The 26236-nt window shown below is 54.0% G+C and overlaps 2 protein-coding genes across 3 annotated transcripts in view; both read left to right on the plus strand.

Moving 5' to 3' along the window:
• Positions 1-26236, plus strand: part of MRPL19 (mitochondrial ribosomal protein L19) — a 200443-nt gene that overhangs the window by 149496 nt on the left and 24711 nt on the right. The window lies entirely within an intron of this gene.
• Positions 734-21630, plus strand: LOC144949805 (non-POU domain-containing octamer-binding protein-like). Of its 2 annotated transcripts, none has more exons than XM_078879748.1 (11): positions 734-1332; positions 3371-3597; positions 6658-6804; positions 7811-7965; positions 10440-10532; positions 11288-11484; positions 13454-13538; positions 14258-14351; positions 15248-15296; positions 18708-18820; positions 19929-21630. In XM_078879748.1, the coding sequence occupies exons 1-11, from the start codon at positions 1119-1121 to the stop codon at positions 19998-20000; spliced, it is 1446 nt and encodes a 481-aa protein (XP_078735874.1). In that variant the 5' UTR covers positions 734-1118; the 3' UTR covers positions 20001-21630. The 2 variants fall into 2 exon arrangements, with proteins under 2 accessions (XP_078735874.1, XP_078735875.1); XM_078879749.1 differs by having other exon boundaries at positions 3386-3597.

Below are 26236 nucleotides of genomic sequence, written 5' to 3' on the forward strand. Positions count from 1 at the left end.
GAAAATCTTCCGTTAGAAGAAAACTAAATAGATTATTTAAAACCATTTACAGCATACAGATTTGAAGCTTTCGTGACTGCAGGAATCCATACTCTTTGGTTCTTTCTGTAAAGTCACGTGGGGTTCATCTTCTTGGTTCTTTCGGTAAAGTCACGTAGAAGGGAAATAATAAAATAATACAAATTAAACAAAATAATATAATTCTCACATAGGATATAAATATAAAATAAAACAACCAAGATTTGCTACCGGGGCCGGTGGACGAGTTAATGAACAACCCCAACTCTTCCAGAAGAGGCAGAAGTGCGCTACTGCTTTTGGAAACACTTCTACCGGTGGCGGAAGACGGGTTTCTGAACAACACCACATCTTCCGGAAGATGAAGAAACATTTCATCTACCGGTGGAGAAAGGCATCTTCCATTTCTAGAAGAAGACTTTCTGAACGCGCGCGTGGTCTTCCGGAAGAGAGGGTCTACCGGTGCCGGTAGAAAAGTTCATTAACAACCCCCAGAGGTCTCCTATGGCTTCCGGAAGACCTAAACCGGTGGTGGAATAAGGGGTTTCTGAACGCCGCCCTCTCTACTGGAAGATAAACCCGCCCCTCTACCGGAGGAGGAAGATCTCTACCGAGACCGGTAGAGGGGTTTCTGAACGCCGCCCTCTCTACTGGAAGATAAAACCGCCCCTCTACCGGAGGAAGAAGACTTCTACCGAAACAAGTAGAAGGGTTTCTGAACGCCGCCCTATCTTCCGGAAGACGTCGCGCGCGCTCTCTTTCTCTGCGCTCCGCCATTGCGGCCTCGAGACCGCGAATCCTTCAACAGTCGCTCCTCGCTCCCTCTTCAATCTCTCATTCATTCACTCTCTCATTCATTCACTCTCTCATTCACTCTCTCGTTCATTCTCTCATTCACACTCCAAATCCCATTTCCTCTCTCGTCTCAATCCCTCTTTTTTGTACCTCATTCCCACCCTCTCACTCATTCCCACCCTCTCATTCATCCTCTCCACCTCATTCCCTCTCCACCTCATCTCCCCTCTACCTCATTCCCTCTCCCTCCACCTCACCCCCCCGTCTCTGATTCTCGCTCGAGTCGCGAGTCTCCCGGCCTCGCCATGTTCGCCAACAACAGGAATCGCAAGCGCCGTGGAGGCAGCGGAGGAGGTGGTGGTGGTGGTGGAGGAGGTGGTGGGGGAGGCTTCTACGAGGCGTCGGGGTCCTCCAGAAATTACGACACGGACGGCAACGACCTCAGCAGCGGCGGCGACAAATACTCTTCCTCCTCGTCTTACTCCACGTTCCAGGGCTCTGGTGGCGGCGGTGGCGGTGGTGAGTTTGATGGTGGTGTTGAGTCTGATAGGGGTGGTGAGTCTGATGGTGGTGGTGAGTCTGATGGTGGTGTTGAGTCTGATAGGGGTGGTGAGTCTGATGGTGGTGGTGAGTCTGATAGGGATGGTGGGGGTGGTGGTGGGTTGGTGGTTGTGAGTTTGATAGGGATGGTGGTGATGAGTTTGGTTGGGGTGGTGGTGAGTCTGATAGGGATGGTGGTGGTGAGTTTGGTTGGGGTGATGGTGGTGAGTGGAGGTGGTGGTGAGTTTGGTTGGGGGGGATGGTGGTGAGTCTGGTGGTGGTAGTGGAGATGAGTCTGGAGGGGGTGGTTGAGTCGGTGGTGGTGGTGGGGGTGATGGTGAGTCTGGTGATAGGGGTGGTGGTGAGGGTGGTGGAGGTGATGGTGAGTCTGATAGGGGTGGTGGTGAGTCTGATAGGGGTGGTGGTGAGTCTGATAGGGGTGGTGGTGAGTCTGATAGGGGTGGTGGTGAGTCTGATAGGGGTGGTGGTGAGTCTGATAGGGGTGGTGGTGAGTCTGATAGGGGTGGTGGTGAGTCTGATAGGGGTGATGGTGAGTCTGATAGGGGTGGTGGTGAGTCTGATAGGGGTGGTGGTGAGTCTGATAGGGGTGGTGGTGAGTCTGATAGGGGTGGTGGTGAGTCTGGTGAGGGTGGTGGTGAGGGTGGTGGAGGTGATGGTGAGTCTGATAGGGGTGGTGGTGAGTCTGATAGGGGTGGTGGTGAGTCTGATAGGGGTGGTGGTGAGTCTGATAGGGGTGATGGTGAGTCTGATAGGGGTGATGGTGAGTCTGATAGGGGTGGTGGTGAGTCTGATAGGGGTGGTGGTGAGTCTGGTGAGGGTGGTGGTGAGTCTGATGGGGGTGGTGGTAGTAGAGGTGACTGGTGGTGGTGGTGGTGAGTTTAGTTGGGGTGATGGTGGTGAGGCTCGTGAAGGACGCTGCTGCTGCTACTGGGCAGCTGAAGGCAGTCGCCCTCCAGCAACAACGGGGGGAAGAGGAGCGATGCCCACAACAACGAGTGGAGCGCCGGGCGGATAAAATGCAGCGAGTTGGCACAGCAGGGGGCACAGCTGGTTGATCGACCGGTCATCTCAGTCAGCCAACCCATGGCACCTGCAAGGTCTGCCCCGAGACCTCCTGCCAGCGGGCGTTCGACACTTCACGTGGCCTCAAGGTGCACATGGCCTGGCACAAGCGTCGTGGTGACGTCACCGCCACTTAGTGGCGAATGGCGGTTGTTGTTGTTGGTGGAGATGATGGTTGAGTTTGATGTATGGTGACCTTCTTTCGCACCGTACGTAGCTCACCGTGCTCATCGGAGGTGTGGGGGAAGGACAACAAGCTCAACACAAAACGTGGTTCTAAAGAAATAAGTTCGTCATTCTAGATTAATTAAAAGTGCATAGCTCCAGTGGCTTCCTCGTATCGGAAGGAAGCGTGTTCCAGACGGCCGTGCGATGTGGTGGCCGTCTTTGTTTGATGGCTCACCAAAAGCCGCTGCGAAGATGACCGGGGGAGTTCACGTGATGATGGTTTATGGCGAGGTCAGCGAGGTATTGTAGTTCAGTTGTGGCAATGCACTTGGTGTGCAATGAGTGCGACCTTTGTCAGGGGAGATGGTCGTGGTGGTGGAGGAGGTGGTGCTGGTGGAGGTGGTGCTGGAGGTGGTGGTGGTGGAGGAGGTGGTGGTGGAGGAGGAGGTGGTGGTGGAGGAGGTGGTGGTGGAGGAGGTGGTGGTGGAGGAGGTGGTGGTGGAGGAGGTGGTGGTGGAGGAGGTGGTGGTGCTGGTGGTGGTGGAGGAGGTGGTGGTGGAGTTCGAGGAGGTGGTGGTGGGTTCTGTCCCGTGACCTGGACACTTCACGTGGCCTTAAAGTGCACATAGCCTGGCACAAGCGCCATGGTGATGTCACCGCCACTGAGTGGCGAATGCCGGCCGTGGGAGTTGCTGGAGGTGGTAAGGCTCTACCAGGGTGAGGGGGTGATCTTTGTCTCCGTGTCTCTGTCTCTGTGTCGCTGGAGGCGGCGGTGGTGGAGGAGGAGGCTCCTCGTCTCAGCGCGGCCCGGGGCCGTCGGGGCCGCCGGGTCTGCGTGCGGCGGAGCGCGAGTTCTCCCAGCGCTGCCGACTCTTCGTGGGCAACTTGCCCAGCGACACCGGGGAGGCCGACTTCCTGGCGCTCTTCCGGCGCTATGGAGACGCGGCCGAGGCCTTCGTCAGCAAGGGCAAGGGCTTCGGATTCATTCGCCTGGTACTACTCCTGACTGGCAGTCTACAGTACGACTACAGTCTACACCACACAGTGCTACAGTCTACAGTACACACGACATAAGCCATCGGGTTAATCTAGCCGAGTACTGGCAGCCTACGGTACAGTCTGCACTACATCTACAAAGATCCCCCGTATAGCCTGTAACAGACTGTTGGGGCAAGTGCTGTTCGCGAGTAGCAGCTATGAAGGCCGGCACAGGCACACGAGGTGGTGATTTTCACTACACACCGCACCAGGTACTTATTTGAGGCTGAGTGGACCTAGGGGAGGCCCAGGACCGGTTCAGATAATCGTCACTGGTGTTGGTGCCGTTAAGTGGGAATCGAACTCGGGTTTCTGGGTTTACAGCGCAACGTGCTAACCGCTCCACCACCACTCCCCATGATCCCAAGTACGATACAGTACAGCCTACACTGCGGAAGGCCACCTTGGGTGTCCCCAATGCAGCGGATCCTACGTAGAGGAAGACAAGGTGATGGTGGTGCAGGTGGTGCTGGGAAGGAAATTGTCACTTTTACCCCTTTCTGGCATTGAAACTGGAGTTGTGTTAAGATGCTCAAACACCAAATGGATTACCTTCGGCAAGGCATTAAGTGCTGAAGTAACCACACACAGAACATGCAAATAAACACGCTGTGGTAATAATATAAAATAATAAAATCGTTACCCCCCGGCCTGCCTTATGGCCTCGTCTCGCTAGCGGTGTGACAGCAGAGATCGGCAAAAGGCGACGAGTCCAAAGGCGACGCACGGATCAGCATTCATAGCTCAGGATGAGCAGCGATTATCAGAGCATGTTCACAAGTACTGTGAAAAGGGTCATCTGTTTGTTAACATCTGTTTAAGTTTTTATTTAAAGCTTTCGTAACTGCAGGGATTCATATTCTTGGTTCTTTCGGTAAAGTAGAAGGGAAGCAATAAAATAATAAAACAATAAAATTCTCACGCCGTTTCGACTGCAACACAAGCAATCATCAGGTGTGAAATCCACAGCAAGAAACGTGATAATTTTATTTATCTACAGCAAATTTTATTGCTGTGAATTTCACACCTGATGATGATTGCTTGTGTTGCAGTCGAAACGTCGTGAGAATTGTATTATTTTATATTTTTATTATTTCCCTTCTACGTGACTTTACCAAAAGAACCAAGAAAATCTGTTTTAATGCCAGCAAGGGTAAAACCTTTTCTTATTTTTCATACTTCGCTACTGGGCAAAAGGTCCCATGATAACAAACTGGCACTCGTTGGACACACGGAGAATGGATGACAACAGGAGAATTAAAAGTTTGTTGTTTGGGAAAAATGAAAGTAGCCGTAAAGAGAGGAAGACCCCGCCCAGAGTGGTTTGACAACGACATCAGAGATTGGTGTGAGGAAGATGTGCCACTACTTGGGAGCCGTCCATTAATGACGTCACGCACCTGGGAGGGGGGGGGTCTGACATTTGTGACGAGGGGGGGAGGGTTTGAGAAATGTGACGTCACATCAAAATGTGCAACTTTAAATGAATTTAGACAACACGTTCTACTTAATTAAATAGTCTTTGTAATACATATTTTATCCTACAACATCAGAGTGCAGCGCCACATTAAATACGCACTACAATGACAATAGTTTAAAGCGATTTGAAGCATGTTTTATTTTTGTTTGGGGGGGAAGGGGCAGAGCTTTGTGACGTCATATTTGAGGGGGGGTCTGACTTTTTGTGACGCCGTGTGACGAGGGGGGGGGGGGTGAAAAAAATCGTCCAAAATCGTGTGACTTCATTTATGGACGGCCCTTTGAGCATATTGGCACAATACAGGAAAGTGTAAATGTGCAGTGGACACTCGCGGGCTACCTGCCCATGGATCGTGATGACGACGACGACATCACAGTCTACATGGGGCATAGACAGTCTCTCCATACTCTGGTTCTTTCAGTAAAGTCACGTAGGTATAAAATAAATCACGACGTTTCGGGCGCAACACAAGCGTCCGTCATCAGGTGGGATAGCTTGGCCTGCTGCTGAGGCAGCAGACTGTTGTAAAAGGTTTGAAATGTGTGTAGCCCACGGGTCATAAAGAAGTGGCCGGGGCTCGTGACGTTAACGTGAGAAATGAGAATGTAGCTGTAGAAAAGGAGAAGGGGAGCCGCCTCTTGGACGAGGGAGTGCAACCCAGCGGTGTAATCAGAAGGGCCTGTGAGCATGAGAGTGCAATGCAATGGACATGTGAGCATGAGAGATCGAAGAGAGTGTCTCATTCTCCCCGTGTCTCATTCTCCCCGTGTCTCATTCTCCCCGTGTCTCATTCTCCCCGTGTCTCTGTCTCTCCCCGTGTCTCATTCTCCCCGTGTCTCATTCTCCCCGTGTCTCTGTCTCTCCCCGTGTCTCATTCTCCCCGTGTCTCATTCTCCCCGTGTCTCATTCTCCTCGTGTCTCATTCTCCCCGTGTCTCTGTCTCTCCCCGTGTCTCTGTCTCTCCCCGTGTCTCATTCTCCCCGTGTCTCATTCTCCCCATTGCTTTCTCTCTCTGCGTCTCTCCCCGTGTCTCTCTCCCCGTGTCTCTCTCCCCGTGTCTCTCTCCCCGTGTCTCCCTCCCCGTGTCTCCCTCCCCGTGTCTCCCTCCCCGTGTCTCCCTCCCCGTGTCTCCCTCCCCGTGTCTCCCTCCCCGTGTCTCCCTCCCCGTGTCTCCCTCCCCGTGTCTCCCTCCCCGTGTCTCCCTCCCCGTGTCTCCCTCCCCGTGTCTCCCTCCCCGTGTCTCCCTCCCCGTGTCTCCCTCCCCGTGTCTCCCTCCCCGTGTCTCCCTCCCCGTGTCTCCCTCCCCGTGTCTCCCTCCCCGTGTCTCCCTCCCCGTGTCTCCCTCCCCGTGTCTCCCTCCCCGTGTCTCCCTCCCCGTGTCTCCCTCCCCGTGTCTCCCTCCCCGTGTCTCCCTCCCCGTGTCTCCCTCCCCGTGTCTCCCTCCCCGTGTCTCTCCCCGTGTCTCCCTCCCCGTGTCTCCCTCCCCGTGTCTCCCTCCCCGTGTCTCCCTCCCCGTGTCTCTCCCCGTGTCTCAGCGTACGAGGATGCTGGCCGAGATGGCCAAGGCTGAGTTGGACGGGACGATCGTGCGGAGCCGCGAGCTTCGTGTGAGGTTCGCGACGCACAGCGGCGCCCTCCGAGTGCGCAACCTCTCCCCACAGGTCACCAACGAGCTGCTCGAGGTGAGGACGGCTCACCACTCGCTCATCGCTCACCACTCACCACTCACCACTCACTCACCGCACATATACTCACTCGCACATCTGCTCACCACTCGCTCATCGCTCACCACTCGCTCACCACTGGCTCACCACTCACTCGCACATCTGCTCACCACTCGCTCACCACTGGCTCACCACTCACTCGCACATCTGCTCACCACACGCTCGCCGCTCACATGCCCACACACTCACCACACGCTTCACCCACTCATCCATTCACCACCACGCATCCACTCAATACCCACCCACTCACTGGCCTAGTTACTCACTACCCACTTGCCCATTCACCACCACACATCCACTCACTACCCACCCACCCACTCGCTCGCTCACCACACCCACCCAGTCACCACTCAATCACTCGCTCGCTCACTCACCCAAAGACAAAGATCCCACGAGTAGCCTAAACCGACTTGGGGCAAGCGCTGTTAGCGAGTGGCAGCACCTATGAAGGCCGGCACGGCACACGAGGGGTGAGTGGCCAGCACCACGCCCGGCCGCCTTTGTCTCCACAGTGGAGATGTTTACTACACACCGCACAAAGGTAGTCATTTGAGGCTGAGTCGACCTAGGAGAGGCCCAGGACCGGTTCATCACGAGCAGAAATCAAACTCGGGTTTCTGGGTTCGTGGGCACAGCGCACGAACCCAGAACATCGCCGTCTCCACACACACACACATGAGCTGAATCGCTCAATCACTTGTGTCTCCCTGTGTCTGTCCCCGTGTCTCTGGCTCCCCGTGTCTCTCTCCCGCCCTCCCCGTGTCTCTGTGTCTCCCCGTGTCTCTCTCTCTGTCTCTCTCCCCCCCTCCCCGTGTCTTTGTGTCTCTCCCCCCCCCCCCCCCCCCGTGTCTCTGTGTCTCTCCCCTCCCCCTGTGTCTGTCTCTCCCCCCCCCCCCCGTGTCTCTGTGTCTCTTCCCCCCCCCCCCGTGTCTCTCCCCATGTCTGTGGGTCTCTCGGGGGGCAGGAGGCCTTCTCTGTATTTGGCCAGCTGGAGCGAGCCATCGTGATCGTCGACGACCGTGGTCGCTCCACGGGGAGAGGCATCGTGGAGTTCGCCTCCAAGCAGAGCGCCAAGAAAGCTCTCGACCGCTGCAGGGAGAGCAACTATCTACTCACCTCGTACGCCACCCCCCACCGCTCACCCCCCACCGCTCGCCGCCACGCACTGACCAGTCAGCAAGATTAATACAAATACTCTCAGACACAAAGACAAAGATCTCCCGTATAGCCTTCACAGACTGTAGGGGCAAGTGCTGTTAGCGAGCACCTATGAAAGACCAGCACGGCACACGAGGGGTTGGGTGGCCAACACCACGCCCGGCCGCCTTTGTCTCCCCAGTAGCGATGTTTACACATCGCACCAGGTACTCATTTGAGGCTGAGTCGACCTAAGGGAGGCCCAGGACCGGTTCAGATAATCGTCACTGGTGCTGGCCGTGAGCGGGAATCGAACCCGGGTTGCCAGGTTCGTAGCGCAGCGCGCTAACCGCTACACCACCGCTCCCCAGACACACACCCACGGAGACACACACACGCAGACACACACTCTCAGAGACACACACCCACGGAGACACACACCCACGGAGACACCCACGGAGACACCCACGCAGACACACACCCACGCAGACACACACCCACGGAGACACGCACACACGCAGACACACACTCTCAGAGACACACACCCACGGAGACACACACCCACGGAGACACCCACGGAGACACCCACGCAGACACACACCCACGCAGACACACACCCACGGAGACACACACACACGCAGACACACACTCTCAGAGACACACACCCACGGAGACACACCCACGGAGACACCCACGGAGACACCCACGCAGACACACACCCACGCAGACACACACCCACGGAGACACGCACACACGCAGACACACACCCACGGAGACACACACCCACGCAGACACTCGCCCACGGAGACACACACCTACGGAGACACATGGAGACAAACGGAGACACACCCACAAAGATCCTCCGCTACTGCCTTCATAGACTGTTGGGGCAAGTGCTGTTGGCGAGTAGCACCGGTGAAGGCCGCAGCAACAACACACGAGGGGGTGGGTGGCAGCACCATGCCCGGCCGCCTTTGTCTCTCATGTGGAAATGTTTTTACACTTCGCGCGAGGTTAGAAATTGAGGCTGAGTCGACCTAGGAGAGTCCCAGGACCGGTTCAGATGATCGTTATCTGGTGTTGGCCGTGAGCGGGAATTGAACCCGGGTAGCCGGGTTAATAGCGCCACCCGCTAACGGCTACATCACCGTTCCACACACACAACAACAACAACAACCGCCATTCGCCACTAAGTGACGGTGACATCACCAAGGCGCCTGTGCCAGGCTAGGTGCACTTTAAGGCCAAGTAAAGTCTCGAAGGCTTGCTGACAGGTGGTCACGGGACAGACCCAGCAGGTGCCGTGGGTTCACTGACTGAGGTCACCGGTAGATGCACCACCTATGCCCCCTACTGTGCCAACTCGCTGTGTTTTAGCCGCCCGGCACTCCGCTCGTTGTTGTGAGCGTCGCTCCTCCGCCCTCCGTTGATGTTGGAGGGCGACTGCCTCCAACTTTCCAGCAGCGTCCTTCACGAACCTCCTCCACAGAAGCCGATCTTGACACCGCTGGTACCGGTCTTCGGCAAGTCCACTCAACTCCACGTCCTCCCGTACCGCATCAGTCCATCTTTTTTCCAGCCCGTGTCGTGCCCATTTAGCCCCCCTTATCCAGCCAAACAGAAGCTGTTTGGACATGCGGTGGCCGGGCATGCGGGCTACATGACCCAGCCAACGCAGCCTTGCCTGCCGGAGGAGCTGACAGACGGAAATGTGTCCAGATCTTTCAAGAATTTGTGAGCTTCTCACACAATCCGCCCTGGTTGAACCCAGCCTAGTTTAGTTTGTTCTCCTTCCCCCACACGTCTGATTGGCACGGTTGGCTACTCGCGGTGCGAGAGGAGTTCTCCGTACATTCGTACAGGTCCAGGCAGTACCACTCGAGCTCCCGGTAGAGGAATGGCAGCCTCGTTACAGCAGGAGCAGTTCAAACATTCCGCGTGGCCACGCGCAGTGGGTTTGCTTTGCCATTTCTGGAGGAACCCCGAGGGCAGGGATTCAGTCTTCTGCCTCCGCCCCTCCAGAGCCCCCTGCTGAGCACTGGCGGCTACGAACACCACAAGGGGAACAGCCAATCAGTGTCGGGCTTCCTCCCATGGCATTGCTCACATCCACAGCAGCGTTGCTGACCGGCAACCACCACCACAGCCACCACCACCACAGTGTTAGCGTTCAGCAACCACCACCACCGCCGCAGTGTTAGCGTCTGGCAACCACCACCACCACAGCTACCACCACCACAGTGTTAGCGTCCGGCAACCACCACCGCAGCCACCACCACTGTTAGCGTCTGGCAACCACCACAACCACCACAGCCACCACCACAGTGTTAGCGTCCACCAACCACCACCACAACAACAACCACCACCACAGCCACCATAGCATTACCATGTGCTGATGATGATGCTATTGATGATGCTACTGATGATGATGATGTTGCTCATGGTGTTGTTGTTAGGTCTCTGCGCCCGGTGCTTGTGGAGCCCCTGGAGCATCTGGATGAAGATGGAATCCTCGACAAACACCTCCAGAAGCACCCCCAGTATTCCAAGTGAGACGCGGGGAAACAGGGATATAGAGACACGGGGGAGAGATGGACACGGAGACACGGAGACCAAAGACATGGGGACACGGAGACATGAAGAGACACGGGGACATGGGAATAGCCTGTAACAGACTGCTGTTAGTAGCAAGCAGCACCTCATCAAGGCCGGCACTGGCACATGAGGGGGGTGCGTGGCCACCATCACACACGCCCGGCCACCTTTGTCTCCCCATTGGTGAAGTTGACTGCACACTGCACCAGGTACTCATTTGAGACTGAGTAGACTTAGCGGAAGGCCAGGTCCCATTCAGATAATCGTCACTGGTGTGGGCCGTGAGTGAGAATCAAACTCAGTTTGCTGGGTTTGTAGCGCTTCGCTAAGCCTGGCACGTTTGAGTCGGAGTACTCTGTGTGTGTCTGTGTTTCTCTGTGTGTGTGTCTCTGTGTGTGTGTCTGTGTGTGTGTCTGTGTGTGTCTCTGTGTGTGTCACTGTGTGTGTCTCTGTGTGTCTCTATTTATCTGTCTCTACAGGGAGAGGGAGTGTGCCCCACGCTTTGCCCAGCCCGGCACGTTTGAGTACGAGTAATCTGTGTGTGTGTCTCTGTGTGTGTGTCTCTGTGTGTGTGTCTCTGTGTGTGTGTCTCTGTGTGTGTGTCTCTCTGTGTGTGTCTCTGTGTGTCTCTGTGTGTCTGTGTGCGTGTGTCTATGTGCGTGTGTCTGTGTGTCTCTGTGTGTGTCTCTGTGTGTCTGTCTATCCACAGGGAGAGGGAGTGTGCCCCACGCTTTGCCCAGCCCGGCACGTTTGAGTACGAGTACGCGATGCGCTGGAAGGCGCTGGAGCAGATGGAGCGGCAGCAGAAGGAGACGGTGGAGCTGAACGTGCGCGAGGCGGCCGAGCGGCTGGAGCTCGACGTGGAGGGCGCCCACGTGGAGCACCAGGCCATGCTGATGAGGCAGGGTGAGCCCAAGCCGCAGAGACTGACACTCAAACACACGTAGCATTACATGTTTAGTGTCTTCTCTGTGTAATTACATATCTAATTAACATATAAGTTGGATATATTATACATATGTAGATATTTTACCGGGTAAGGCCCACTGAGTTTGCTTAAAGCACACAACCACTCACTCACCCACTTACTCACCCAGTCACTCACCCAGTCACTAACCCACTCACTCACCCAGTCACTCACCTACTTACTCACTCACCCACTCACCCACCCACTTACTCACCCAGTCACTCACCCACTCATTCACCCAACCACTCACTTACTCACCCACCCACTCACTCACCCACTCACCTACCCACTTACTCATCCAGTCACTCACCCAGTCACTCACCCACTCATTCACCCACTCACTAACCCACTCACCCACTCACTCACCCAGTCACTCACCCAGTCACTCACCCACTCACTCACCCAGTCACTCACCTACTTACTCACTCACCCACTCACCCACCCACTTACTCACCCAGTCACTCACCCACTCATTCACCCAACCACTCACTTACTCACCCACCCACTCACTCACCCACTCACCTACCCACTTACTCATCCAGTCACTCACCCAGTCACTCACCCACTCATTCACCCACTCACTAACCCACTCACCCACTCACTCACCCAGTCACTCACCCGCTCACTCACCTACTCACCCACTCACCCACCCACTTACTCACCCAGTCACTCACCCACTCACTCACCCAGTCACTCACTCACCCAGTCAATCACCTACTCACCCACCCAGTCACTCACCCACTCACTCACCGACTCACCCACCCACTCACCCATCCAACCACTCACTCCCCCAGTCATTCACCCGCTCACTCAACCACTGTCATTCACCCGCTCACCCACCCACCAAACCACTGACCTGCTCTCACTCAGTTTTTATTTCAGTTTCATGTATTAGGTAGAGCCCTGTGAGCCATTCGGCTCTTGACTCGGGTGCAACCGCAACAAACAAACATGAACAAGAAACATCTTTAAGTGACGACGCGCAAACAGAAAAATCCAGGAAAAAACAGCAAAGTCTTCCAGAAAAAAGCACCGCATATCAACGCTGCGTGCAAAAATCCCAGTGGGATGCAAGTCAAACAATAACAACCATAAGACAATTTAGATTAAAGTTATCAGGCTAACTCTGTACTACAACACACAAACATGGCTAAACCAAAACTTTTCTAAATCACCAAAATAAAGCTATAAAAGCAATGTAACAGTGATCATAGGAACTGTGATTCAAATGTAACAATAAACGATATACACATAACATGTACGACCAAACTTTGCAGACATAGCTGACTGCATGAGTCGCTCCATAACAGCAGGAGCATCAGTAGCAGTATCAACATTTTTCAATGCACCTTTAATGATCAGCACACTAATCAAAACTCAAGATCATGCTTTGCAGCGGTCATCCGGAGCGATACATTTGATTTCAGGCCACTGAATAGCAGTGGCAGCTAGGGGTGTACAACTCCTCTAGAGCAGTTTTGAGTGAAGATCTCACAGGTAGTGATCCAAGTTGCAGTTTATTGGCGACAGCATTCCAGACCCTGGGGGCTTCAATAGCAAAGGGCCTTCCCCCACTATTTGTACGGCAACACTGGCGCTTGCTCTACCGAGTAGTTTTATTGGCTGACACTACAAACAGCACTGCACTAGCACAGGCCCACAAGGGGTGAAGAAGGAGACTTGTGGCTGCGTTCCCACCACCTCTGCTTGGCCTGCCCAGGGCTGGGTTCCACTTTGAGGGGGGCCCAGGGCGATAACAGCTGTGGGGGGGAGGGGCCGATGTGAATGCAGTTCCTTCCCAATACCCCCCAACAACGATGACGACGACGGCGACGATTGCGATGATGATGAAAAGGTTTATGACGATGACTACGACGACGACGATGATGTTTGTGATGATGCCGGTAGACTTGATGCGCCGTGAGGAGGAGCTGAGACGATTTGAGGAAATGAGAAACTCTGAGGCACAGAAACGCAAGATGATGGAGATGAGGTGAGACGGACACGGGGACACACGGGGACACACGGGGACACACGGGACACACGGGGACACACGGGGACACACGGGGACACACGGATACACACGGGGACACACAGGAACACACGGATACACACGGGGACACCAGGGGACACCAGGGGACACACGGGGACACACGGGAACACACAGGGACACACGGAGAGAGACAGAGACACTGAGACGGGGGAAAGAGACAAGGAGAGACACGGAGACACAGAGAGAGACAGACATGGGGACTTCAAGACACAGACACAGGGGAAACGGAGACACGGGGACATGGGAAGAGAGGCACGGGAACACAGAGAGACAGGGAGACACGGGGACACGGAGATAGGGAGACACGGAGATATGGGAAGAGAGGCACGGGAACACAGGCAGGCAAACAGACATGGAGACACGGGGGAACAGGGACACGCACATGAATGTGTAAATCTCACCCCGAGTCTCACATTGATGCTACAACCCCTGATCATGTCCCTGTTTCTCACCATCTCTCCGTCTCTCTCTTCCGCTCTCTCCCCACGTCTCTCTCTCCCCCCGTGCCTGTGTGTGTCTCTGTCTCTCTCCCCGTGTCTTTCTCCGTCTGTCTCTCCCCGTGTCTCTCCCCGTGTCTCTCTCCCCATGTGTCTCTCCCCGTGTCTTTCTCTCTTCATCTCTCTCCCCATGTCTCGCTGTATCTCTCTGTGTCTCTCTAGGTACGAGGAGGAGCGTAAACGCCGTGAGGAGGAACTGCTGAAGAAGCAGAAGGAACAGGAAGAGCGATTCAGAGCCAAGTTCGCAGAGCACGGGGTGAGAGACAGAGACACGGGGAGAGAGACACGGGGAGAGAGAGACACGGGGAGAGAGAGACATGGGGAGAGAGAGACACGGGGAGAGAGAGACACGGGGAGAGAGAGACACGGGGAGAGAGACACGGGGAGAGAGACACGGGGAGAGAGACACGGGGAGAGAGACACGGGGAGAGAGACACGGGGAGAGAGACACGGGGAGAGAGACACGGGGAGAGAGAGACACGGGGTGAGAGACAGAGAGAGACACGGGGAGAGAGAGACACGGGGAGAGAGAGACACGGGGAGAGAGACAGACGGGGGAGACAGACAGACGGGGGAGACAGACAGACGGGGGAGACAGAGACACGGGGAGAGAGACAAGGGGAGAGAGACACGGGGAGAGAGACACGGGGAGAGAGACACGGGGAGAGAGACACGGGGAGAGAGACACGGGGAGAGAGACACGGGGAGAGAGACACGGGGAGAGAGACAGACGGGGGAGACAGAGACAGACGGGGGAGACAGAGACACGGGGAGAGAGACACGGGGAGAGAGACACGGGGAGAGCGACACGGGGAGAGAGACACGGGGAGAGAGACACGGGGAGAGAGACACGGGGAGAGAGACACGGGGAGAGAGACACGGGGAGAGAGACACGGGGAGAGAGACACGGGGAGAGAGACACGGGGAGAGAGACACGGGGAGAGAGACACGGGGAGAGAGACACGGGGAGAGAGACAGGGGGAGAGAGACAGGGGGAGAGAGACACGGGGAGAGACGGAGAACACGGATAGAGAGAGACACACGGGAAGACAGAACACTGAGCGAGACACGGGTCTGTGTAATGTTGATGACGATGATGTGGATGACGATGATGTTGATGATGGTGTAATGTTGATGTTGTTGATGTCTCAGGTCCAGCAGCCAAGGGAACAAGTTCCTGGAATGAATCAAGGAAGACAGGGTGAGACACGGGGTCACACTAAGACACGAGGACATGGGCACATGGACAGAGAGAATCGGGGAGAGAGAGACAGGGAGAGACACGGAGAGAGACACGGGACATGGAGAGAAAGCGAGAGACACGGGGACAGCTCACTCACAATGAATTCATTGCATCAAAAGAGCAACTTCTACAAAGAACGTTGATTCGATCTCCGACCTCCAGGAACAGATTCGCAGAATTTCTGAGCATTTCTATGAGGTCTTGGGGTAGGGGAAACTCGTCAGCTCGGATAACATCCTCGGGCAAGGTGGGGCTGACCCTGTCGTTGCTGCTGTGCCCTCACATAGTGGAGGTAGCCGCTGCTTGTGGGTGGCTGGCTGATGGTGCCACGCCACCGTCTGTTGAGGAAGTACGAGGAGTGATCCCCAGAGTCTAAGACCAGAACAAGCGCCTGGCAAAGATGACCCCTCGAGTGGACAGCTGAGGGAGGGTGGCGTCTGTGCGCAGACTGCCCTGTAAAAAGGTGTCAGTTTTGTTGCCAGATAGAAGGGTAAAAAAACAATTATCATATTTTTACTGGCAAATGAGGTTCCAATGGTGTAAATGCTTACCCCGAGCTCTCATACTCTGATGTTGCATTGTCTTTGAGTTGTACGCCTTTTGGCGTCATCTGGTCCAACCCATGTGAGACTAGGCTCTAAGGAAAGCTGTCTCAGGTGTGGACCAATCAACTTCAAGGACAGTGCACATTATCAGAGTTGTGTTTTTTGTTTGCATTATGACTGCAGGTATTGTGGTCTATGCAAACATGACTCCTTGTAAAAAGGTGTCAGTTTTGTTGCCAGATAGAAGGGTAAAAAACCAATTATCATCAATACAACCGTCTGGACCACTGGACGGGTTCCGCAGGATTGGAAGGATGCCCTGTTGGTCTCCCCCTTTTAAAGAAGGGGGACCGCACAGACTTTAACAACTACAGGGGCATCTCACTCCTCCGTGTGCCGGAAATGCCCCTGGCAAGGATTATTCAACATCGCCTTGCCAGGCACGCTGAGGAGAGGCTTGCGGAGACCCAATGTGGTTTTAGACTGGGGCGGTCCTGTGCAGACGCCATATTTTCTGTCCGTCTGCTACAGCAGAGGTGTAGGGAATTCCAACAAGTCCTACATCTCTGCTTTATTGACTTGGTCAAGGCCTATGATACCATCAGTAGGTTCAGGCTCTGGGTTGTTCTTCGTGCTTTCCGAGTCCCTGACCCTCTGCTCACGATCAATAAGGACCTTCATGATAGTGGGCAGGCCCAGGTAAAGCCACGTGGCCAGGAGTCAGACCCATTCCCTGCTCACCTTGGAATGCGACATGAATGTTCTCTGGCAGTTACATTATTTAACATCTTTTTGGACCACATAGTTCGAGAAGCTTTCTGTGGCTGTACCGGAGGCATTTCCAGATCATTAGAAGCTAATCTTCACACAACCCGGGTATCAATTCGTTAATAGCCTCGAATGAACCGGTCACCTGAGTTGGTATGAATAGCGAGGCCGTAGCCGTGGAGTCAACATTGGGGGGGACCCAGATCTTCCAGGGGGTCTGGGGGTCCCCCCCAGAAAACAAATCTAAATTTGAAAACTAATTTCCTGCCTAAAATATTACAAAAATTCACTAACACATCGGATGGACTTTTAATTATTTTTACAACAATAATGTCTAATAGTGCAATGTATTACATTGCTCTGTTTTTTCTTTTTTTACCTTTTCTTGTTTCATTGTATGTAATGGCAGAGATTAGGGATTTATAAAGTACAACCATAACCACAATCATATAAACAGAAATTGATTCTATAGCAATATATTGGGGGGGACATTTTGAGCATATTTGAATATTGGGGGGGGGGGGGTGTCCACCCCAATAAATAATATAATTATATTATAATTACATTATATTATTATTATATTATAATGATATTATAATCACGGCCTTGATGAATAGAGTACGAAATAATCACCCGACTTGAGTCCCGTACTGCCACCCCTGAAACCAGCGACCAGAGTTGGAGTTCCGCTCACGGCCACTGCCAACACCACTGAATGCGGTGATCCAAATCCATCCTGGGCCGCCTCTAGGTCGACTCGGCCTCAAACGAGTGCCCGGTGCGGTGCTGCTACTGGCTACCAACAGCACTCACCAGCCTGTGCTCAGGCTGTACGGGGGGCGGGGGGCAGAGGTCGCAAACGGGTTTTGATTCTTTACCCGTACCCGGCCACACCAGGGTCGCAAATGGGTACCCGTACCTATACCCGGCCGGGTACGGGTACCCGTTCCCTACCCGTACCCTACCCGAAATGAGTGACAAACGGTTACTCACCAGTGACTCACGGCCTACCCGTACCCGTACCCGGCGCACCCGGGTCGCAAACGGCCGCACCAGGGTCGCAAACGGCTACCCGTACCCAGCCGGGTACGGGTAGCCGGGTATCGGGTAGGGTACGGGTATCGGGTACCCGGTTGCGTCCTCTGGCGGGGGGGGGGGGGATCTTTGTTCACGATGTGAACCTCGTGGCGGAACCCCGGGGGGGGGGGGTCCCATAAGCCCCCCCCCCCCCCGGGGCTCTCGCATGAGCTGCGTTGCGACGTCATTTGACGTCCGTCGAAGGCGAACGCCATGGCGACCTGTCCCTCTCGACCAGCTCTACGCGACGCGCCGACAAAAGTTTAAAATTCTACATTTGAAGATGTACAAACACAGACATAACCTCAACCGAGAAGATGGATTTAAATTGAGCGATCATTGGAAAGATGTGATTAACCATGTTAATGACATGTTAATGACATGTTAATGACATGTTAAACCTCAACCGCTACTCTCCCCCGCTCTGCGTCCCCCCTCCACCATCCGTGACGCGGTCTTTTAGTTCCTTCATTCCTTCACTTTCCTGGCTCCACCCACACCCCAAACCCCCCCCCCATCCTTCACCCGTCCCACTTGGCTCCTCCCCCTCCTCTTACCCTATATAATAATAATGCCCCGTCACAAATAACTCCCACTACAGTTATTGCCTCTTTACACCTGATGAAGGAAGCTTGTGTTGCCTCCGAAACGTCGTGATTTAATTGATTTTTTTTCATTTATTATTATTTTTACCTACGTGACTTTACCGAAAAACCTAAGAGTAAAAAAAGTTTCAAAGTTTAGTTTCTTGTGCAGCATTAGTCCTTGCCGCCGCGCTTGGACACGACGATGACAGCCGAGCGATCCGCGCCCGGCGGGTCGCGGCGTTTCTGTGCGCGGTGGGACGGAGTCGGCAACAATAAATCAACTAATTACGATTTTGACTTCCGTTTATTCGGGATCCCGGGGTCCTGCCGTAAGGTTTGTGTAGCGGAAGCTTGTAATGCCGCTGATCTTCTTCCTGCTGCTGCTGTGACAGAGGGCTTTGTGGGAGGGGGAGGAGGAGGAGGAGGGGGGCTGCCCGGTAACCACGGCAACCAGCCAGGCTTCAACATCAACTTCGGGCAGTTCGCCAACCCCCAGGTTCCCCAGGTGAGGCTCCTTAGCAATTTAAAATGTTGAACTATTTCTATTTAAAGCTTTCGTGACTGCAGGGATTCATCTTCTTGGTTCTTTCGGTAAAGTCACGTAGAAGGTAAATAATAAAATAATAAAAATAAACATAATAAAATAATTCTCACGACGTTTCGGCCACAACGCAAGCAGCCGTCCTCAGGTGGAGAACAGGTCTGTCGGAAAGACAGCGTCTGAATGAATGAATTCAGACGCTGTCTTTCCGAACAGGTCTGTTCTTCACCTGAGGACGGCTGCTTGCGTTTTGGCCGAAACGTCGTGAGAATTATTTTATAATGTTTTATTTTATTATTTACCTTCTACGTGACTTTACCGAAAGAACCAAGAAGTCTGAACTATTTTTTTACTCTACCAGGTAAGGACCCACTGAGTTGCTTTGTAACTCTTGTTCAGAAGCTACCTCCTGGCCACATTCATAGCAGCGGCAAAATTCTCTAAATGCCGTGACATTGATTCTAAATGTGGAGGGAAAAACCGGAGGACCCGGAGAAAAGTCCACGCGACCACCACGGGGAGACAGAGAGAGACGCAAACTCCAAATATGTCGGGGCCGGGATTGAGCCCACAGTCTCCTGTACACCAGGCGAGATGGTGAACGTGTCGCCACCATGGCGCCCCACGTGACACAAGCTCCATAGCTCCGTGGGCAAACAGCATAGTCAGAATATTTCTACTGGAGTAATCCGATGAGCTATGAAGCTCTTGTTCACACATGTCCAGTAGTTTCACAGATGTCCAGTAGTAATCATCGTCATAGTAACCAGCATTATTGAAACTCGTGTCCATCTCCATGGCAACCAGCATTGTAGCGTCACCCATAGGAATTGTCTTGGAGCAACCTGGGTGACTCTGCTAACCAAGTGTCTCTCTCCCCGTGTCTCTCTCCCCGTGTCTCTTCGCCCCTCATGTCTCTCTCCCCGTGTCTCTCCCCGTGTCTCTCTTCTCGTGTCTCTCCCTCCGTGTCTCTCCCACCGTGTCTTTCTCCCCGTGTCTCTCTCTCCCTGTGTCTCTCTCCCCGTGTCTCTCGCACGCTGTCTCTCCTCTCCCCGTGTGTGTATGTCGTTAGATGGGAGTGAACCCAGGCTTTGGACCCAGAGCCGATTCAACGGAGTTTGAAGCTAAAAGAGCTCGATTCTGAGACTGAACACAGACACACACAGACACACTGATACACAGACACACTGATACACACTGATACACAGACACACTGATACACAGACACACAGATACACAGACACACTGATACACAGATACACTGATACACAGATACACAGACACACTGATACACAGACACACTGATACACAGACAGACTGATACACAGACAGACTGATACACAAACACACTGATACACAGACACACTGATAAAAATACACAGATACACAGACATACTAACACACAGACACACTGATCACAGATACAAATACGCAGACATATTAACACACAGATACTCACACAGACACACTGATACACAGATACAAATACACAGACACACTGATACTCACATGGACACACTGATACACATATACAGACAAACAGACACACAGATACACAAGACACACGGATACCAATATACACAGATACTCACATAGACACACTGATACATACACAGACACACTGAAACACAGATATCCACACACACTCTGATACTCGCACAGACATACACAAAGACACTGATACACAAACACACTGATACTCACACAGAGACTTTCACATAAAGTCAGACACTGAGACGTAGACACACAGACTGGCAGAGCCCGAGACACCGAGACTCGATGATGCACAATGAGCACCCTTTATCACAACCTCCCACACACACACCCCCTCACACACTCTCTCACACTCAGAATCACACACACACCCTCCCACACTCACACACACACCCTCCCACACCTTGACCCTCACACCCACCCTCCCACACTTACACACACACCCTCACACCCTCCCACACTCTGACCCTCACACACACACCCTCCCACACTCTGAATCACACACACAATGACCTGGGCTTGACATTTGACCCCCTTTTTTACAGTAGTGCAGTAGTTTATTCCCTGATCCCACCACCCAAACCCCGCGACCTTTAACCTGAACGCGCCCCGCCCCCACCTTGCCTCGTGACCTAATGACCCAATTACCCAGCCCATGACCCAGCCACCTAATGTCCCAATCACCCAGCCCATTAACCCAGCCACCTAATGTCCCAATTACCCAGCCCATTAACCCAGTCGCCTAATGACCCAATCACCCAGCCCATGAACCCAGCCACCTAATGTCCCAATTACCCAGCCCATGAACCCAGCCACCTAATGTCCCAATTACCCAGCCCATGACCCAGCCACCTAATGTCCCAATTACCCAGCCCATGACCCAGCCACCTAATGTCCCAATTACCCAGCCCATGACCCAGCCACCTAATGTCCCAATCACCCAGCCCATGACCCAGCCACCTAATGTCCCAATCACCCAGCCCATGACCCAGCCACCTAATGTCCCAATTACTCAGTATTGACATAACCTAACCTCGTGACCCAATTACTCGACCAGTAACTTAATGACTCATTAGTGAACTGATCACATCCCTCCCGGGCGCGGCGCCGGGAAGCTCGGTTGCATGCAACCGGATCATTTCGCCGCAACCGGTTGCAGTCGGTTGCGCAACTCTGGTTGCCTGCAACCGAGTGTGTGTGGATGTCCGCCACGCCGGTTGCTCACGCGTTGAGCGAAGGCCTCGCCAGTCATGTTGGTGGCGGGCTGGGTGGGTTGGTGGCGGGCTGTGGGTGGGTTGGTGGCGGGCTGTGGGTGGGTTGGTGGCGGGCTGTGGGTGGGTTGGTGGCGGGCTGGGTGGGTGGGTGGCGGGCTGGGTGGGTGGGGGGCACACGCGTTGCATCCACAACTCCCCTTGTTGCATGCAACTTGTTGCTCGGATGCGGACAGGGCCAGGGCCTTCAAGGGCAGTTGCGTTCGTCGGGAGTTTCCCCATTCGCGTTTGTCAACAGCGTCACTCTTAGGATGATCACGCTTATTAATAATGATCGCCACTCTTGTTGTTGAGCCCAGGAAAGACGCTTTGGGATTCCCAGAGGGCCATAAGGGTGGCACAGCAGTCCTGGTTGTGGAGATCCAACTCGGACTTGTCTCTGTGTGGAGTCTGCACATCCTCCGCGCCCCTGTTCCGCGTGGGTTTCGGACTCTGCAGTTTCTCCCCCCTTTGCTAAAATCATTTCTAAAACTCCCACGCTGTGGCCAAAACATCATCCCATCAAAGTTCCTGCAAACTGCTCAATTGGGGTTAAGCAGCAGCAGCATCGGCAAGGCCCTCCTGAAAAGCTGTGCTGACACTGGTGAGGCTTTCCTGGGTAAACGATTTGAATAATCGTCGACGTTTTGAGTGGCCACGCGTGCTTTGCCTACCGCCGCGTCCCTCCAGCCTTTTGAAGCGGTCTCGAAGTGGCTCTCTGGGCGCGTGGTGTCAGCTCGGTGGGGTCGAGGGGGGTTCCAGATTGGAGCTTTTGAGTTGTATTTAGTTTGAGCTCGAGTTTGGTCACTTCTGTGTGTACGCAAACTCTCTGGTTCTTTCGGTAAAGTCACGTGGGCAGAAATAAAATAAATCGCAACACGAGCCTGATGACGCTCGCTCGTGTTGCGATCGAAACGTCGCGATTTATTTTATTTCCACCCACGTGACTTTACTGAAAGAACCAAAGACGATGGATTCCGGCAGTCACGAAAGCTTCACATCCTCAAGTGTATGCGTATATTGGACTCCTTTCGTACCACCGGTCGTAGCCAACCCTGCTCATCGGAGTTGCCAGGGAAGGAGACCAAACTAAACACAACAATCGGCGGTTCTGAAGAAATTAATTGGTAACGTAACTGCGTGGGGGATGGAGAGGGGGGGGGTAGGACAAAAAAACCAAACGCTACGGGAGAGGGTTTCCGATCGACACGAACTCGTCGTTTTTAACCGAGACGAAACGGGCCCACGTGGGATCCAAAGTTCGGAGGTCGCCCGCTTGATTCCATCTTTCTATTTGACCAGGCTTCAAATCTAGAACCAGGCCCACTGAGCCATGCAGCTCTGAGAAGCAATCCGGCCTCGAATGATAGCTGGACTCCAAGTGGCTTGTGGAAATGCATTGCGGTCAAATACCCTCCAGATTTAGACTAAACGGGCGTTTAGGGGTTTTTTTTTGCTACCAATGTTCACGTGACAAGCTGCTTCATCGAGATATCATTCGTGATCGCCTGCTTGCTGCACCGCTCGGTGAGGCTGACCTGGTGAAATGATAGTTGGGTTTTTAATGAGCGATGTTTGCCGTGTGACAAATCGAACCGATAAAATAATTTTAAGAAGTGGAATTTCGCCCAAGTGGGGAACCAAATCTGGTTTGTGATGGATGTGCAGTCATTGGAATGGGGCTTTGGGGGGTATTGGGGAGGAACTGCATTCACATCGCCCCCCCCCTCCCCCCACAGCTGTCTCGCCCAGGGCCCCCCTCAAAGTGGAACCCAGCCCTGGGCAGGCCAAGCAGAGGTGGTGGGAACGCAGCCCCAAGTCCCCTTCTTCACCCCTTGTGGGCCTGTGCTAGTGCAGTGCTGTTTGTAGTGTGTCAGCCCGGTTTTTGTAATAGCCAATAAAAATACTCAGTAGAGCATGCCAGTGTTGAGTGGGTGGGTGGATGGGTGGATGGGTGGGTGAGTGGGTGGGTGAGTGGGTGGGTGGGTGAGTGGGTGGGTGAGTGGGTGGGTGAGTGGGTGGGTGGGTGGGTGAGTGAGTGGGTGGGTGAGTGGGTGGGTGAGTGGGTGGGTGGGTGAGTGAGTGGGTGGGTGGGTGAGTGAGTGGGTGGGTGGGTGAGTGAGTGGGTGGGTGGGTGAGTGAGTGGGTGGGTGGGTGAGTGAGTGGGTGGGTGGGTGAGTGGGTGGGTGGGTGAGTTGGTGGGTGGGTGGGTGAGTTGGTGAGTGCGTGCGTGGGTGGGTGGGTGGGTTACTGGGTTGGTGGGTGAGTGTATGATCGGTCAGTAACGCTGGGGGTGAATGAGTAAGAGACAATGCGAGTGGAATGGGGGGAAAACATGGTGAATTGTGTGCATACGTTTTGTGTGTATATAGGGGTGTGGGAGCGTGGCGGTGAGGTGTGGGAAACCGAGTCCCAGGCTCCTGTGGGGGAGATTCCCGATCAACAAGAGACGAGGAATTGTGGTGATCGTTTATGCCCCCACCGAAGATGAACATCGGTGCAGATGAGTCTGATGCCTTCGATGACCTGTCCCAGGTGCTCAATAAAGTGGCCCATTGGGATGGAGTCATCTTGTTGGGTGACTTTAATGCCCGAGTGGGTCATAATGCAGACACCTGGGTCAGTGATTGGAGAGCATGGGCCATATCAGTTCGGTAATAACGGTAGGAGGCCGTTCGACTTCTGTGCAAACCGTGGGCTTGTAACTACCAACACGCTTTTCCAGCTTCAGCGCATCCACACATGGGTGCATGCCGGGTCCAACCAAGAACATCTGCTGGACTATATAGTGACGCAACAGTGAATACGGGCCCATGTCCTCAGCACCAGAATCTACTGTGGAGCTGATCTGCCCACTGACCATCGTCTGGTCATTTGTAAGATGCGCCTGCCATTCTTCCACTCCGGTAGTGGGTGTCCATTTAGAACCCCATTCAAACTCAGTAGCCTGGCCTCAGCTGGATGATGAAAGCTGCAAGCAGGAATGTCATCATCGCTTGCAGCTGGGGTTGGCATCGTCTCCCCCTCCTGATGCCGATGGGAAATGAGTGAGGTTCAACACTGCAAGCTCATGCAGCAGATGTCTGTGATACCCGTGGTAATGATGGTGTAATGGATGAGGCTCAGGACTGTGGCTCATGCAGCAGATGGGTTGTGATGAGACCCGTGGTAATGATGGTGTAATGGATGAGGTTCAGGACTGTGGCTCATGCAGCTGCAATGGCAGCATTGGGTCCCAGACCTCGGAGGCCCTGGCTGAAGGAGGTGGTGTTCTGGCTGGTTGACAGAAAACGACAGGCCCACTCCCATATAACATAGCAGAATGAGGAGGCTTGAAACATCCTTCGCTCGGAGGCTTTCAGAGCCATGTGGCGCTGCAAGGGTGAGTGGTGAGTGCGGGTTGCTGAGGAGAGATGGACTCTGCTTCAGTAGCCTGCGATAACGCAAATCACTCTTTAATTCAATCAAAATAAAGTTACTTGCACCACCACGCCGATCACCATCATTAAGGGACAGAACGGCGATCCGATCTCCGACTTCCAGGAACTGGGCCTGCAGGTTTGGGGGGGGGGGATTCTCTCAGCCCAAGACACCATCACAATCGGTGATTGGGATAGCAAAAGAGACTCCATAGAACGGTTATTTTAATTCCGCTATGGCAACAATATGCAGGCATTGCCCGGTTATCACGACGTTACAACACGTGTCTGGAAACCCACCCCGTGGTCGTAGATCGGACCGTCGTAAATCGCACCCCACGGTTGCCATAGAGCGTAAAAACAGATACGTCACTTGCAAAATGTTATTTTCCTTTCACGAGGGTTTTAATGGGTAAACATCATCCACAAAAACACTCAAAAGCTCCCAAGCCGCGTTGGAAACCAGACGATCTCCGCTCATGTGTTTGGAGGCACGCGGCGTTTGACCATCGTCAATGTGGAGCGTCCGTCGTCGTCAACTCGAGACCACCGCCTCCTCGATGGGGGCCTCTTGGGTCTGACGCGGCTTGGGGCCCCAGCAATGTCAAGACCCGGCCCTGGGCAGCAGTGATAGACGATGTCACGTAAAGACGCGATGACCACCGTGGATATGGCCGCTAACAGCACTTGCCCCAACAGTCTGTTATGGCGACATGGGGGATCTTTGTGTGGGTGAGTGGGTGGGCGAGTGGGTGGGTGAGTGGATGAGTGAATGGATGAGTGGGTGAGTGGATGAGTCGGTGGGTGAGTCGGTGGTTGGGTGAGTGGATTGGTTGGGTGGATGGGTGGGTTGGTGAGTGGGTGGGTGAGTGGGTGAGTCGGTGGGTGAGTCAGTGGGTGGGTGGGTGAGTGGATGGGTGGGTGGGTGAGTGGATGGGTGGGTGGGTGAGTGGATTGGTTGGGTGGATGGGTAGGTTGGTGAGTGGGTGGGTAAGTGGGTGAGTGGGTGGGTGAATGGGTGGGTGAATGGGTGGGTGGATGAGTGGGTGGATGAGTGGGACTGGGTGATTGGGTGTGTGACTGGGTGACTGGGTGATTGGGTGTGTGACTGGGTGATTGGGTGTTTGAGTGGGTGGGGTCAGTGCATGAGTGGGACCCCAGCGATATTCAGATCCCGTCCCTGCCTAATGAAGGATCGACACAAAGTGCCGGTGGGG

Source organism: Lampetra fluviatilis, chromosome 55, assembly GCF_964198595.1.
Source record: "Lampetra fluviatilis chromosome 55, kcLamFluv1.1, whole genome shotgun sequence".
Lineage (NCBI taxonomy): Eukaryota > Metazoa > Chordata > Hyperoartia > Petromyzontiformes > Petromyzontidae > Lampetra > Lampetra fluviatilis.